Raw genomic sequence first — 15,435 nt, forward strand, 5'->3', positions numbered from 1 at the left:
GTTGGACTAAATGAAAATTAAAATCTTTTGTGCACATGGACACTATCAAGAAAGTAAAAAGACGTCCGGCAGAATGGGAGAAAATTTTTGCAATTTATCTGACAACAGAATTACATCCAGAATATATAAAAAACTGTAACAATTTTATAACAAAAAAGACAAAAAATTACAAAGTGGGCCAAAGATCTGAACACACATTTCTCCAAGTAAGATATACAAATGGAAAATAAAAATATTAGTCTTCAGAGAAATGCATCTCAAAACCACAAAAAGATACCACTTCATACCCATCAGAATGACCAGAATCAAAAGCTCAGATAATAACAAAGTTGGCGGGGATACTGTGGAAAGTGTAAAATGTTACAGCCACTTTTGAAAACTCGACAATTTCCTCAAAAAGTTACATACAGAGTTAGCATTTGGCCCAGCAACACCACTCCTAGGCATTTACCTAAGTGAAATTAAAACATATGTCCCCTCAAAACCCGCACATAATTATTCAGGGCGGCATTATTCAAAAGCAGCCCAAGAGTAGAAGCAATCCACATATTCATCAACTGGTACATGGGTTAAAAAACGTGCTATTATCCATTCATCGGAACTCATTCAGCCATAAAAAGGAACAAAGTACTAATCGGTGCTACAACATGGATAAACCCTGAAAACATTATGCTAACTGAAAGAAACCAGACACAGAAGACTACGTATTACATGAGTCCACTTAAATGAAAAATCCAGAATAGGTAAATCGAGAGAGACAAAATAGGTAAGTGGTTGTCTAAGGCTGAAGAGAATGAGGAGATTTGGAAGTAATAGCTAATGGGTATGGAGTTTCTTCTTGGAGTGACAAAATGTTCGAAAATTGATGGTGCTGATTGCAACACTATGCAAATACACTAAAAACCAATGGACTGCCTTTCAAAAATGAGACAAAAGAAAGCAGTAAGATCACTGACATAAAATACAACCTGCACAAAATCAAATCAAAGTAGTTAGTTGTTCAAAAGAATTACAGTTGCTATTGTTATTAAATTCAAGGGAACGTGTCTCATTGGTCCTCGGTAAAGCGGGCACCTTCGATACAGGGGACACCATCTTCAACATGCAGCTGCAATGAATCCAACAGTATAACAAAGTCCCACCGGAGTTTTTAAAGAACGTCTTTCACAGGAAGCTAATGGCCAAAAGTCAAAGCTCAGTAAAATAAAAACAATTCCATAGGGAGCTATAACAATGCAGCTCTCTGACAGTTAAGCTTATTCCAAAGATTAAAATCACAATATCAAAACAAATGTATAGGTCATTTATCGTTCAAGCAATCCTCCCTGGGTATTACCCTATTTTCTGCAACTGACTTTGAGCTCTACTCTCTAAACATCTCAAGTATTAACTTCTAGGTTATTACTGCTTCATCTGTTATTTATTAAAGGCAGAGCCAGGCATTTGGTACCCTACCCTCTATTCCTTCATCCCACACACCCTCCACAGTAATCTCATTCACTCCCATGGACTCAAGTGATGAGTCATCCAATTAACATGTTTATTGAGCACCTGACATGTGGCAGGTACTGTAATGCGCATTTGGGACACATCAATGACCAAAAGAAATAAAGGTCCCTGGCCTGTTTATCCCCTAGCGGGGGGGGGGGGGGGGGGGGGGCAGGGCAATAAACATGGTAAGTAAATTAAATGGTTATTTTAGAAGGTGATATGTATCAAAGAGAGAGAGAGAGAAAGTGTTAAGGAAAATTACGAGTGCCAGGCATGAGCCAGGAAGGGACAAGTGCAATTTTAAATAAGGTAGTCAGGGTAGGCTTCATTAAGAAGGTGACATGTGAGTAAGACACGAAGGAGTCTGTCATGTGGACAAGTGGAAGGAGAGCACACCAGGCAAAGAAAGAGCCAGTGAAAGGCCCTGAGCCGGGAGTATGGGTGCACGTCATGTCCCAGGAACGGCAAGTCTGTCTGGAGTGGGGTGGGCCATGAGGAGGGAAGCTGGGGACCAAGACAGAGCAAAGGGGACAGACTGTGCAAGGCCTCTGCACTCCGTGAAATGCAGGAGCCACTGGAAGGGTTTTAGCAGAGCAATTGCATGAACTGATTTTCATTTTTAAAGTCTCACTCTGCCTGCTGTAGGATACAATCAGGGTCGGGGGGGGGGGAGGTCTTTTGCAATGATGCCAGAGAGAAAAAAATGCCAGCCTGGCCTCTAGGAAGGGCAGGGCAATGGTGAGAAGTAATCAAATTCTGGATATACTCTGAAACAGAGCTACCAGGACTTCCCAGCTGAGGGGGTATGAGGTGTGAGAGAGAGAGAGAGAGAGAAGTCAAAGATGTACCAAAGGTGTTTTGTCTGAGTAAACTCAGATGGAGTTGGCATGAGCTGAGAGGAAGAAGGCTACAGGCGGAGCAGGTTTAGGGGAGGGAAGGAAGATCAGAAGATCAGCTTAGGTCCTGCTAAGCTTGAGGTGAAAATGTCAAGGAGGGAGAGGGATCCATGAGTCACATATTAAGGCCTGTGACTCACGTAAATTAGGAGTCACCTGTATTTCTCATGTGAACCCCTTGGACTGATGGAATCACAGAGGAAGAGGACTAGGACTGCAGCCTGGTGCACACCAACCCTAAATGGTCAAGGAGCAAAGGAGGAAGCAGCCAAGAAGACCAAAAGGAATGGCCAATGAGGTCGAAGAAAACCAAGACAGAATACAACCCAGAAGCCCAATGAAGAACATGTATCACACAGGAGGGACCAATTGTGTCAAATGCAATTTAAGACTAAGACCTGACCACTGAATTTAGCAACAAGAACAGTGTCAGTGAAGAGTTGGCAGCAAAAGCTTATTAGTTGGCTTCAAGAGAGATGGGAAGAGAGGAACTGGAGACGGAGTCACCAAGTCTTTTGAGTTCTTCTACCGAGGAAAGAAATGGGATGGTAGCGGGTGGAATTGAGAATGAGGGTTTTTTAAACCAAGATAGAATAAATAAATATATATATATATATAAACACTGTTATAAATATATATATATTTATACAAGAATATATGACATGGGGAGAGGGGAGGGGAGAATTGATGATAGGTAACAGTGAAAAGTGTGTAGAATTTCTCTTCACATTGCTTCAGGTTTCTCAGTGCACTTGAAACAAAGTCATCAGCCAGGCGTGAGGATGAGAGAGGAGATGCTGACAGTCTGAAGAGAGGGGTGATGGCACAGAGCAGACATCTCACCAAAGGGGAGGACGATGAATACAGTTACAGAAGGACTGCCTGGCAGCACGTAGGGCCCACTCTGAGTAGGTGGCAAGTCAACCTGGTGGCATGCTTCTAAAACAACAGCCGTGTCCAGCTGTGCGGACAGAGGTGCACAGTACAGGTGGGAAGTTACATTCTGTCCAGGATTACATTCTGTCAAGTGAGTATGATGAGGCAAGGTAGGGACTACAATGACTGACCACAGAATGTAAGCTGAGTACGGAGCAGATGAGGACAAGCAGAGCGTGAGGACCCTGAAAGGTGTAGGGTCAGTAAGCTGGAGGTCTAATGGGATGGAAGGACTTCTGGGTAGGGAGCTAAAAAGGGTGCACTACAGATGGAACGATTCTGAATGTATGACTTCAAACCACACCTGTCTCGTGAGCTCTGAAAGCAGCATCCAACTAGACATCCATAAGTGCGCCTGAGACCAAGCATATTAAACTGAATACACCATTTCCCCTTCAAGGCTCTTCCCATTGGATTTCCCGACTGAATTTTGCTTTAGCCCTGGAAACTCTCTTGAATCATCCTTCCCACTACTCTCCACCAACCCCTTCACCCCATCCTCATATCTGACTGGTCACCAAAAAGTATGGATTCAACCACCTTATTGTCTGTCTGTCATTCATCCGCTCATCTCAGGCCCAGTCCGACTCCTTTAATGAGTCCGGGCTCCCACTCCCTGCTAATATACAGTCTCCTAACTTTCAGTCTTCTAGTCCTTTTCTAATTAGACCTGATCACATCTTTCTTAAATCCTTAAATGGCTTCTCACTGCCTTAAAATAAAGGACAGGCTCCAGAGTTGGCACAAATGTAAAACTCGCCTCTCCTCCCACATGCCCTCCAATCCCCTCAGGTGTATCTATGTATGGTAGCATTTTTCATATGATGTTTTAATTGCTTACTATTTGTCAGTCTCACCTACCGAGTTGTATGGGTTTGGGAAGGTAAGACCCTGGACCCCTGTCACTGTTGAATTTGAAAGCCCGGTGCTGGATAGAACTGGGGACAAAATAAGTGCTACGCAAACTGACAAGTAATGGCGGGACAGTACCAGAAGGTTTCACCGTAATAATGGGACTGTGGCCAAGACCGTTCATTCCCACCTGTCTACTGCTGCCCACCGACCAGTCACATGCACGTGATGTCAGGGCCAGATTCCCGCAGACACTGTGAATACTTCAACAGAAGAAAAAGGTCAACTACTTTTGAGTGTGCACAAAGAGATTCTCTAGCATTTAAGAAACACCTCTGATCAGGAGAAAAGGGAAAAGTTGATCATCATCACATGTCATTCAAAAATTATTTACTGAGAAGCTGCTGGGGTAGGTTCTATGCGAGGCACTGGGAAGACAGTGGTCAGGAAAACACAGCCCCTAACCTAAAGACATTTACAGTCTAATAACATCAATCGCTATTTATTAAACATATACTGTGTACCAACTGTTATGCTAATCACTTGACATTTAATGTTAACAATGCTAAGAGATAGGTACTATTATTACTACAATTTTAGAAATGAGAAAAACAAGGCTTAGAAATTTTAAGTAACTTCCAAAGGGCATTAGCCAATAACTGGCCAATCCGGTATATCTGACTCCAAAAGTTTTAACCACTATGCCACTCAATTTTCTTTAGTCAGCTACTAAAACCCTATGACGTGAGCTGGTATTACTGCATCATCAAGGACATTGTCTGCTCTCATCCCTCGCTTAGGTGTCTCACAAGACGCCCCATCCTAAGAGGACAACATGATCTAAACTTCTACACAAGTACATATGCCACTGTGTGACTGTACAACTGGCTTAAATAGAATGTTATGTATCAGTTGTATCTCAGTATTTTAAATTAATTAATTACTTAAAAACTGGCCTGTTCTCTTCTGCACAACTGTGTCATTTAAATGTTCAGGGAAAAGGAGGTTGGGGAACAAATTCCTTCAAAGATAAGAGCTTTCGATCAGAAAAAAGCCTAAAGTTTAACAAAGAAAATTATTTTACCATTAACAATTTATAGATTTTGTTGTTGTTTTCAAAGCAGGAGGAGAGGAGGAAAATGAAAGAGTCGGGAGAAGGGAGCTAGAGGAGTGGAGAAACTACGAGACCCAATTTCAAATGGCCTCTATTACTTCTTAGAGAGAAAGATCCACGGGCTTGTACGTTTGATAGAACAAAAGAAAGTATACCATTTCTCCATGTTTTGATGTTGTAACAAAGAAAGGAAAAAAAGATTCTGGCCAAACTTCCGGAAGCAGGAGTGAGCAGAATAATAGCATCTCCCCTTGTCTTGGAAACAGCACCTGGCTAATTAGACCAACCTGAGGGACAGGATGGGCTCAGCTCAGCAGTGAGAAGTGAGCAGCAGTGAGAAGCGCTCCTAGTGGGCAGACACAGCACAGCAAAAAGCACTAACAACAGGCTGCGGATCAGGAAGTCAGAGCTCTGATTTTGGCCCAAGTCTATTGCTCAGTTGCTGCTGACCTTGAACAAGTCTCATAACCTCTCTGAAATCAGACAGGTTTACCTCCTTTCCTTTTCCATCTCTCACATCACACCTGGTTCTACATCCTCACCCCCTTATTTTTAGAAGTCTATTTTGGCACATTCTGGGCTACATGTTCTCTGTTTTTAACACATTCTTTAGTCCCTCAACCACCTTCTGACAGACTGCCTAAAAACCAAAATAGTGTTGAAATATGACATATTTATTTTTTATTTAAAATGTTAAATCTCAAAACCCTAACATAACATCGTTGTTGTATATTATCTGCCAATTTTTCTGAAATGATGCGAATTTTTTTCATATCTCTACTGAAAATAAACAGTATTTTTTGGTAACAGCTCATCCACATTTCATGTTTCCTATGGAGCAGCAACCACTGACGGAAAAAATTTCTCATCTCTGACCTAGAGCACCGACTTACCTACAAGAAGCCTTCTGAGTAGCATAGATGAACTCACACTTTCCATGGATGCAGTAACCATTGAGGTTTTCAGGGCAAGGCATGTGGTTTCCAATATAAACATCCTCTCTTTGATCGCTAGCATCTTAAAAGAACATAAACCAAGTCAATACATAATGAAAAGCAAATTGAGAAATATGGACTTTTCAAAGGTTCTGAGATAACAAGTAAATTCACCCCTTGCTGGGTAATTGGAAGAGGAAATTTATCAAATAGGTGTCTAGGTAAGAATCAAGGTCCCATAATGCCACAACACAGCAGGGAGACTGTTGAGAGTCGACAATGTTTGCAAGGATGCGACTATGAGCTACTGTTATTTAAAAACAGTCTGCCAAAAAAGAACCCCAAACATCTTTGTTAAAGGAATAAACACAACTTCTACAAGAAAGGTCACCTCCGGGACAGACAGATGCTGTATATAGCACTGGCTTCTGGAGAGTCAGCTTATTCTGACCATTTATTTACCTGGGGGCTATGGAACGGAGACCAAAGAACACTGGAAGGGCAGAGAGTAAGTTCTGGGATTCTGAAATTTTAGGGTGAAAGGTTTATTTTTAGAATGAACACTAACAACCATATTGACTCTTTTCCAAATGAAAACAGTGCTGCTATTTTTACATAACTTTTTTCAGTGTATGTTAACGTAAAACAATTAAAATACTACAGAGAACAAAAATTATTTAATCACCTGAGATCCCTCTATCCAAAGAAAACCATTGTAAGCATGCTGAGGAGTATCTGTTCAGACTTAGGTATACTGATGTGAACTGAAATGAGTTGACATGAAGAAAATGGAAGTGTGGTGAGTAATTCCACTGTCAGAAATGGAAAAAGGGTCCGGAAGGAAAAAACAGAGAGAGGCCAGACAGATGAAGACACAGGGACCCAGTCTTCAAAACCAATCATGTCCACTCATTCCGGCTCTCTCCATCCCCATCTGTCTCTGTCAGCTCTCTAGGACTTACGTACGCACACTCATTCACAAAGCCACACGTTCTGGAATGGATTTTTTTGTACTTTTTTTTCCTGGCATCTCACAAATGCATTAATCCTCAATGCTATGGACCCACAGTGCCCCAATGTGTACAGGCCTGTCAGTTTCCCTGGTTTCCTGCCGTTTCTGCCGACAGCTCCAGCTCACAGACTCGGTGTGTTGTTAGCTGTGTGACCTTGAGCAGACTGCTCCCTCTAAGCCTGGCGTTTCGGAGCTGTGAGATCAAGATCATAACAGGGCCTACACACAGTGGGGTTCTGAGAGGATCACGCGAGATAATCAATGCACATATGAGACACTAGAACCACCAGCCAGCACCTTGTGTAACAGCAAAGGCTTATCTCTCCCCAAAACAAATAAAGGAGCTAAAAAATTTGAAGAATGTTAATGGAAACCAAAAAACAAAAGGAACAAAATAGGAGGCTGTGTGTATACATATAGACACAGGCATGTGCCTGAGAAGGGGAAGAGCAAGGGCGAAGTGGGAATAGAGGTGTCAACGGCAGGAAAAAACTGACAACTAAAACTGAAGATTTTTCTGGAGATCACAATTTACACATAAAAAGAAAAAAATTTAATGATTATTAAGCTCCATGATAGGAAAACTAAAGCAGTGAGGTTATGTCATTTCTAACAAGACCAAATTGGTGCCTTTTAACCTCAAAATCGATGTATTTATATTGTACTAAATTATGCCTAGAAAATGAACTATATACACTAGAATTCAATTAGTACAACCAGTAAATTCATGCTATTTTGCAACCTTGGTCAACCCTTCTCTCTAACGGAGTTAAATGACATCGGCATTGTCCACCATGAGTGGAATACGAGACATATGTAAATTCTATTTTCTAGTCACCATATTTTAAAAGATAAAAATAGGTAAATTAATTTTAATTATATTGTATTTAACCCAATATATCAAATAAATATTTCAACATACAGTTCATATTTATTTAAAATGGTGGCATTTTTCCATTCTTTTTTTCTTAAATAAGTCTTCAAAATTCAGTAAGCACTTTACACTCATAGCACATCTCAATTCCAACCACCACATTTCAAGTTTTACAGTACCACACGCGGCCAGTAGCTACCACGTTGGACAGCAGAGAATAGATGACGTTTATCCACCATTTACTGATCACGTTCCCTGTGTCTCCTCCAGCTCCCAAACTCTGACTCTGCAGGGATGGACGAAATCAAGCCCTCCTTCAGGCTGCTGAAATCCTAAGCGCCCACTCATCTACTACAACACTCGCGATATTGCTGTATAACTATCTGGGTTTTTTAATCAGTCTCTACTGTGAGGCTGTGAGCTCCTCTGAGAATCTAGACATTTGTGTTATTCTGCATAACTCCTAATCCTTGGAACGTAGCACTTTTCTTGCTCTGCTTTAAAACCGAGAGTGCCATTCTACGCTGGAAATCAAGCCACAGGCGACTTAAGGGAGAAAGCCCTGTCTCCTCTGGCACTCGTCACCCCGCAGCTCCTCAGAACGTGGTTCTTCCGTGGTGTGACATGCGACGAAGTACATGATCCTGGGGCTGTAGAGACTGGGGTTAGGTACCAACCTACAGTAATAAAGCCCTACACCGTGTGTGACAGTCGGGTTGTACAGGTCTAGAGAGGCTGTGGTAATGCACCAATCTACCGTAAAAACGTCCCATCAACGGCTGAAAATTTCAAGAATAATGTGAAAGACATCAGAATTCAGCTGCATGACAGCAATGAGAAAAAGTTAACGAATTTAAGAACACAGTTGAGGGAAATTAACAGATGAAGTATGGCACCAACAGCATCTACTGAATGAATTAATGAAAGAATGTGGCACGGCCCTGACCAGTGTGCCTCGGTTGGGAAAGCAAAGGCCGTAAAGTAAAGGGCGGCCGTTTCCTTCCCCAGTCAGGGCTCATGCCAGGGATGTGGGTTCGATGCTTCTCTCTCTCTCTCTCCCTCCCTTTCCCTCTCTCTAAAATTAAATGAATTAAAAAAAACAATGTGGCATCAAGTTCTAGACAAAGCAAAGCTGGATAAGACACAGACACGTCTAATAAGACTGAAGTCTGCAGCTGTCACAGAACCCAAATTCAGCGTTGTGCTCAATACCAACACTACACAGTCCATCATATGTACTTCCACACTATTCCTGTGCACAGCCATATGCTCGGCCAAGCCACGGAAGATATTTTTAAAATAGACATGGTCCCTACCCTGGAAAATCTTATAATCAATTTAGGGAACCAACATATACACACAGAATGCTGAACAATACAAGGGAAGGGGTCTCACATGGCAGTTTATAATTAAATGCCAAAAGGAGGTTTTACAATATTAGGTGCTACGGAAATTCAAATTCAAAAGATAATTCACTATAGGTGACATTACTCAGGAAAGAATTCACAGAGGCTAGGACTTAGGTTAGGTCTCAGAGCACAGACAGATTTACAGAGGAACAGCGGCAACCAAAGGGAGGGTGCAATGCACACAGCACTCTCGATAACAAGCAGCAGATGAACCCAACAAGAGCTGTACAGACTGGGGAAGGGTACAAGTCAAAGTTGGAAAAATAAGCTGAAATCAAATTAAGAAACAACAGCAACTCCAGGTGAGAAATGTTGTCTTAATCACGGACAAAGAAGAGACTAAAGGCCTTGTACCTGAAGAGCAACACAGCAAAAGTCATCTTTTACATAAAAAATTGAGAGTGGTTGGCCTAGGGCTAGTGATTTGGGAGAATGGGGAGGGACCGTGAACGGATGTGAGGTTTTCCAGGAGTAATGACAATGGTCTGAGATTAGTTTATGATGATGCTTGTACAACTCTGTAAATACACCAAAAACACACTGAACTGCATATTTATGTAAAGACTTAAAAGCCGTTGAAAAAATTAATTGAATACCAGCATGCAAGATAAAGGGGCAAAAGAACTAGAAAGACTACATGGCCAATTAGGAGGTTACTACACAGTCCAAACTTGTAACAAGGAAAAGCTAAGCTAAAGCTCAGCAACAGGAATAGATATTAGAGATGCAGAAAAATAAATACGGTGAAGATGCTTTGGAAAGTAAATGAGCTCAAAAACTCAGATTGGAAGGGTCCTTGGAGGCCCTCTGGTCTGATGAAGGAATCCCTTTAACTAGTAACCCCCAAAGCCTGCTTCTACCTGAACACTTCCAGAGGCTAGACACTCAACACAATACAGTTAATTCCAATATTATCAAATTTTCCTTATGTTAAATGAAATCTCTCCTTCTTTAACTTTGGCAGATTTCCCCAGGTCTGTTCATCTAACCCACAGCCCACCAATTATTTTTCTTAAGGTCAAACTTTTCCAGTCCAATCCTTTAGATCAGGGGTCCCGAACCCCTGGGCCACAGTGGCCTGTTGGGGACCTTGGGAACCAGGCTGCACAGCAGGAGGTGACTGGCAGAGTGGCAGGTGAGCAAGCAAAGCTTTGTCTGTATTCACGGCCGCTCCCCATCGCTCACATTACCACCTGAGCAGCTTCAGGACGTAGCTGTACACACAGCAGCATGGCTCCTGTCAGATCAGTGGGGGCATTAGGTTCTCACAGGAGCAGGACCCTGCTGTGAACTGTGCATGCGAGGGATCTAGGTAGCACGCTCCTAATCAGAATCTAATGCCTGAAGAGCTGAGGTGGAGCTGAGGCGGTGATGCTAGCACTGGGGAGTGGCTGCAAATACAGATTATCATGAGCAGAGAGGTTTGACTGCCCCTAATAAAAACCATAATAAATCCACTGCTTGCAGAGGCATATCAAAACCCTATCAGTGAGTGGCCAGTGACAATTAAGCTGCATCTGGTAGCAGGCTACAAAGCCATCCCCCTAACCTGGTCTATAGAAAAATTGTCTTCCACAAAACCGGTCCTTGATGCCAAAAAGGTTGGGGACCGCTGCTTCAGATAGTTTGGCACAACCATCCTTAAGAGCAGTGCCCAGCACCAACCCCCAGTACCTTTAAGCGTTTAGTAGAACATAACTGCCTGGTTTATTAAAGATGCCCTTGACACAGAATTATGTAAATGACTCTGCTCCAAAGAAGATACACAAATGGTCAATAAATACATAAAAAGATGTTCACCATCGCCAATTATTAAGGAAATACAAATCAAAACTACCAAGATAGCACTTCACACCATTAAGCTGACTACTATCCAAAAACCAGAAAACAAGTGTTGGTGAGGACATGAAGAAACTGAGGCCCCCGCACTGCTGGTGGGAACGTCCAATGGGAGAGCCGCTATGGGCAACAGTACGGTGGTTCCTCAAAAAGTAGAATTACCCTCTGACCCAGCAACTCCCCTTCTGGGTACACGCCCAAAAGAAGTGAAAGAAGGGTTTCAAAGAGATAGCTAGAACCCCCATTAAAAACAGCATTATTCACAATAGCTAAAACCTAGCAGGAACCCAAGTGTCCGTCAACAGATGAATGAAAGAAAAAAAAGGTGATATCTACATACAGTAAAATACGGTTCAGCCTTAAAAAGGAATGAAATTCTGATATAAGGCACAACATGGGCGAGCCTTGAGGACATGATGTTAACTGAAATAAGCCAGTCAAAAAGGCAAACGCTGTATGATTCCACTTATGTGAAGTACGTAGAGCAGTCGAAATCATAGAAACACAAACCAGAATGACAGTTGCCAGGGCTGCGGGGAGGGGGACGTGGGAGTGACTGTTTCGTGGCCATCGTTACCGCTCTCCCAGATGAAAGGGGTCCTAGAGAAGGACGGTGCTGACGGCTGCACAACACCATGAACGTACTCAATACCACTCACCTGTGCACTTAAAAATGATTAAGATGGTAAATTTTGTTATGTATATTTCACCACAATTTTAAAAACTGGAAAAAAAACCCCCCTCAAAATGTGAGCCTAATGACAGGAGGTTCAGTAGAGAGAATGTAGCTGAATTCAAATTTAGACCCCCAGACATCCAAGAAGTATTTATTAAGCACCTATTATGTTCTAAGCACTATGGTAGTTCCTGGAGTTTCGGGCAATATCAATACAAACAAAATGTAAGTACAAGGGCCCCCTAGGCAACTGAACATAAGAAACTATTGCTAAAAGAAAGATCAAGGCTAGAGAACAAATTTTGCCAAGGTGACATCAGGGAGTAGATTACCTACTCGGAAGGAAATTAAGAAAGAAGGCAAGGGGAACAGGACAGAATTCTGGAACAGTTGTGATACAAGAGAAAGAGCATCAGCGTTTAGGCTCGGAAAGTCCTTGCTCTGCCATTCCACGTGAGCCACAAAATCTCAGGTTCAGTTTTTCCATCTGCAGAATGAGGGTAACATGGCTGTGGTGAGGAATAAACAATAATACAAACATGTATAAGCACCTGGCACACAGTAGGGCATTCAATTGACAATTGTTGAATGGGTAACTGTCCTACTGATGTTTCTTGAATTATATTAAATATGCTATAGAGAGGAAGACCTCTGACCACGGCCAGGCCACCAACAAGGAAACTAGAGAACAAAAGAATTAACAGTCACCATAACAACATCAACAAGCAATTCGGTGATACAGAACTTCAGATTCAGGGAAATCTTAGGCAGTAGGTATGACCGCCCCACTTTATAGATGTGACACGGCCTTTACATGTGGAACGAGTCCGACTCCTGAGCACAAGCTCTTAACCATCACTATTATTTCACCAAGTTACCCTGGGAGGTGTGTAAGAAACGGACAAAAGCGGAATGCCCAAGCACCTGCTCTGTAAGCCAAGTAAATTAGTAACTTCAAAAAGGAAAGATAAAAAGGCTCTAAAGATGTCATAAAGCAGGGGCAGAGGCAGAGCCTCGCACAGCAAGAACTGGGCAGAGAATGGTCCTGGCCGAACAATGCCCTCAGGCAAGTGGTGACAGGCAGGCTCCAGGAATGACAGCTGCAACCGGGGGTCTCTGAACAGCGTTTTGTGTGTCTGCAACACAGAAAGTGTACTTGGTCCCTCGGCAGCTCCTTCCACCCAGAAACAAACCCACCAGCAGCAGCAGTGTTTTCAAAAACAAAGGAGAGTATGATTCTCCGTGACAATGCTGTACGAAAACCCAGTGCCAGATGGCTTAGCTGCAAAGGCATGTCCCACTGGCTATCTGTCCCGGCCCATCCATGCACAACCCAAACAAGGCGTGAGGAGCGGTATTAACCATCAAGACATGCATTTTGAAGGTCGACTGCTGACACCACAATAACTACATCAGTACCGTACTGGTAAGTCTAGGACTCATTATTTCCACTAATCCCCAATTTAAAAACTCAATATACTCTTTCTTCCCCTATACTACCCTGCACCCCAAGCTTCATTGCTAACATACCCCTCCATATATCCTTCCCCAACCCCAGTCCTCTTGGACCCCATCAAGTATTTTCTACCAGGGTAAAAACTCCTACTTAGCCCTCCAACACCCCCACTCTATCATGTCTAACTCCACTGTTTTCCACATCAACCCTAACTCTTCCTTTCCTAGCCTTTTCACTTGGCCCAATGGAACATCTTTTCTAATGTCAATAAACTCATCCACCTCCTCAGATATTCCCTTAGAAAGTACTCCTTTCCTCTCCCTCATATATCAAGATCACATTACTTCCCACAACACCTTTCCTTCCACCTTCCCCTGCTGTCTTACCACCTGTCACCTCCCGATCAGCATCCCACTCTCTCTCCCAACAACCTTCCTTTCGTGGCGGTCTGAGCCGCTCACCCGCAGACCCTTCTGACCTTCTGACCATCCCCTTCACGACTCTCCACCACGCCTCACAACACACACCCTCACACTTCCTTCAGCAACTTAGCAACTGGCTCAGTCTTACCTTTTGATGAAGCAAAATTTTTCAAGACCACTTTTAAAAGGACGTATCAAAAAAGTTGTATTAACACATATAAACAAGTCACCAAGCAATGAGATATTTCAGTGTCTCTGGAATCGCTGGTTAGCAGGAACCGAGACTACCAAGAGAAAGAGGTCAGAGGTGGGCTGAGGGCTGGGGTGAGGAAAAGCTCAGGAAAGCAGCAAAAATGTGTTGGCAATGAAAAGCCATTATGGTTAAATTTTAGGCTGTATGAAAATACCCTCTGATAAAAAATGGCTTCATTAAAATGTCATATGCCACAAAGGAACTCCCTGGGTAGATGGAAATACTATAGATTGTGATAAGGTGTAGTGCACATGGGGTGTATCCACTTGTCAGAACTGATAGCTAACATTTCTGCATTTCCGTGCATGTAAATTATACCTCAAAAAACACCTATAAAATAAGGATAATGATAATCAAGTAGATGGGGGTATAAAGGCAAAATAAGAATGACAATGCCGATTAACTGCTGAAGGTGAGTACTGGATACAGAGGGTTCATTATACTATTCTGTTTTTATAGGTCTGAGATTTTCTATAATCAAGTTTTTTAAATGTCACATATCCAACTCCCCCACACCTCATGCTCAACCATCCCGTCCTTTCTGCCTTCAACATCTACAACCAAGCTTCTAACACTGCAATGTCAATAGTTACCAATGGTTTTCCGACAGCCCAAGGGAAGCACTAACTCAGCCACCGTGCTGGACATTCGAATGCCCCATTTCACCAGCACTCTTCTCCGGGAGCCCAACTTGAAAAGCTTTCGTGCTGAGAACTATCTTACCCTTTTTCCAGCTGCTTGTTGATGCTGTTTTCCTGCTCTCACTTTGCAGCCTCCATCCCTAGGTCCCTGCCTACCTATGTAGTCTTGGTTGAATATTAAAGGCAATAATATTTACTGGAGGCCTCCTGTAAATGCTGTGAGAACATAAAAATAAAAGCAAATGAAGTAAAATACAAAACAGAGCTACCTTTGACTCTACTCCTTACTGCCAGAACATTTCTGAACTCACGATTTGGGTTTTGCCTTCATAACTCTACAGAAACTCCTTGGCCCCAGAATTACCAGGGATCCCCTTGTCTTCCAATGCAATGCCCATCCTCTACTACCTTTATGCAGCATTTTAAACCACATGGCTATCTTTCCTTTGGCTTCGAAGCCATTGTATTCTTGGTTTCTTGCTCTGGATCCTCTCTCTGCTTCATCCTGAGTTAAACATGCTCTCATTTCTAAATAACAGTGTTGTGCAACAGAACTATCTACAACTCTAGACGCGATCGATATCTGTGCTGTCCAATATGGTAGTCACTGGTCCCATGTGGCTTTTCAA

General features: G+C 42.6%; 1 protein-coding gene across 1 annotated transcript in view; it reads right to left on the bottom strand.

Moving 5' to 3' along the window:
- TMEFF1 (transmembrane protein with EGF like and two follistatin like domains 1) overlaps positions 1-15,435 on the bottom strand; it is a 79,421-nt gene that overhangs the window by 6,118 nt on the left and 57,868 nt on the right. Inside the window, exon 8 of the mRNA XM_024559961.4 lies at positions 6,183-6,306. Within this exon, the coding sequence (XP_024415729.3) occupies positions 6,183-6,306 (124 nt within the window). The remainder of the gene's footprint in view (positions 1-6,182; positions 6,307-15,435) is intronic.

The sequence above is a fragment of the Desmodus rotundus genome, chromosome 1, assembly GCF_022682495.2.
Source record: "Desmodus rotundus isolate HL8 chromosome 1, HLdesRot8A.1, whole genome shotgun sequence".
Lineage (NCBI taxonomy): Eukaryota > Metazoa > Chordata > Mammalia > Chiroptera > Phyllostomidae > Desmodus > Desmodus rotundus.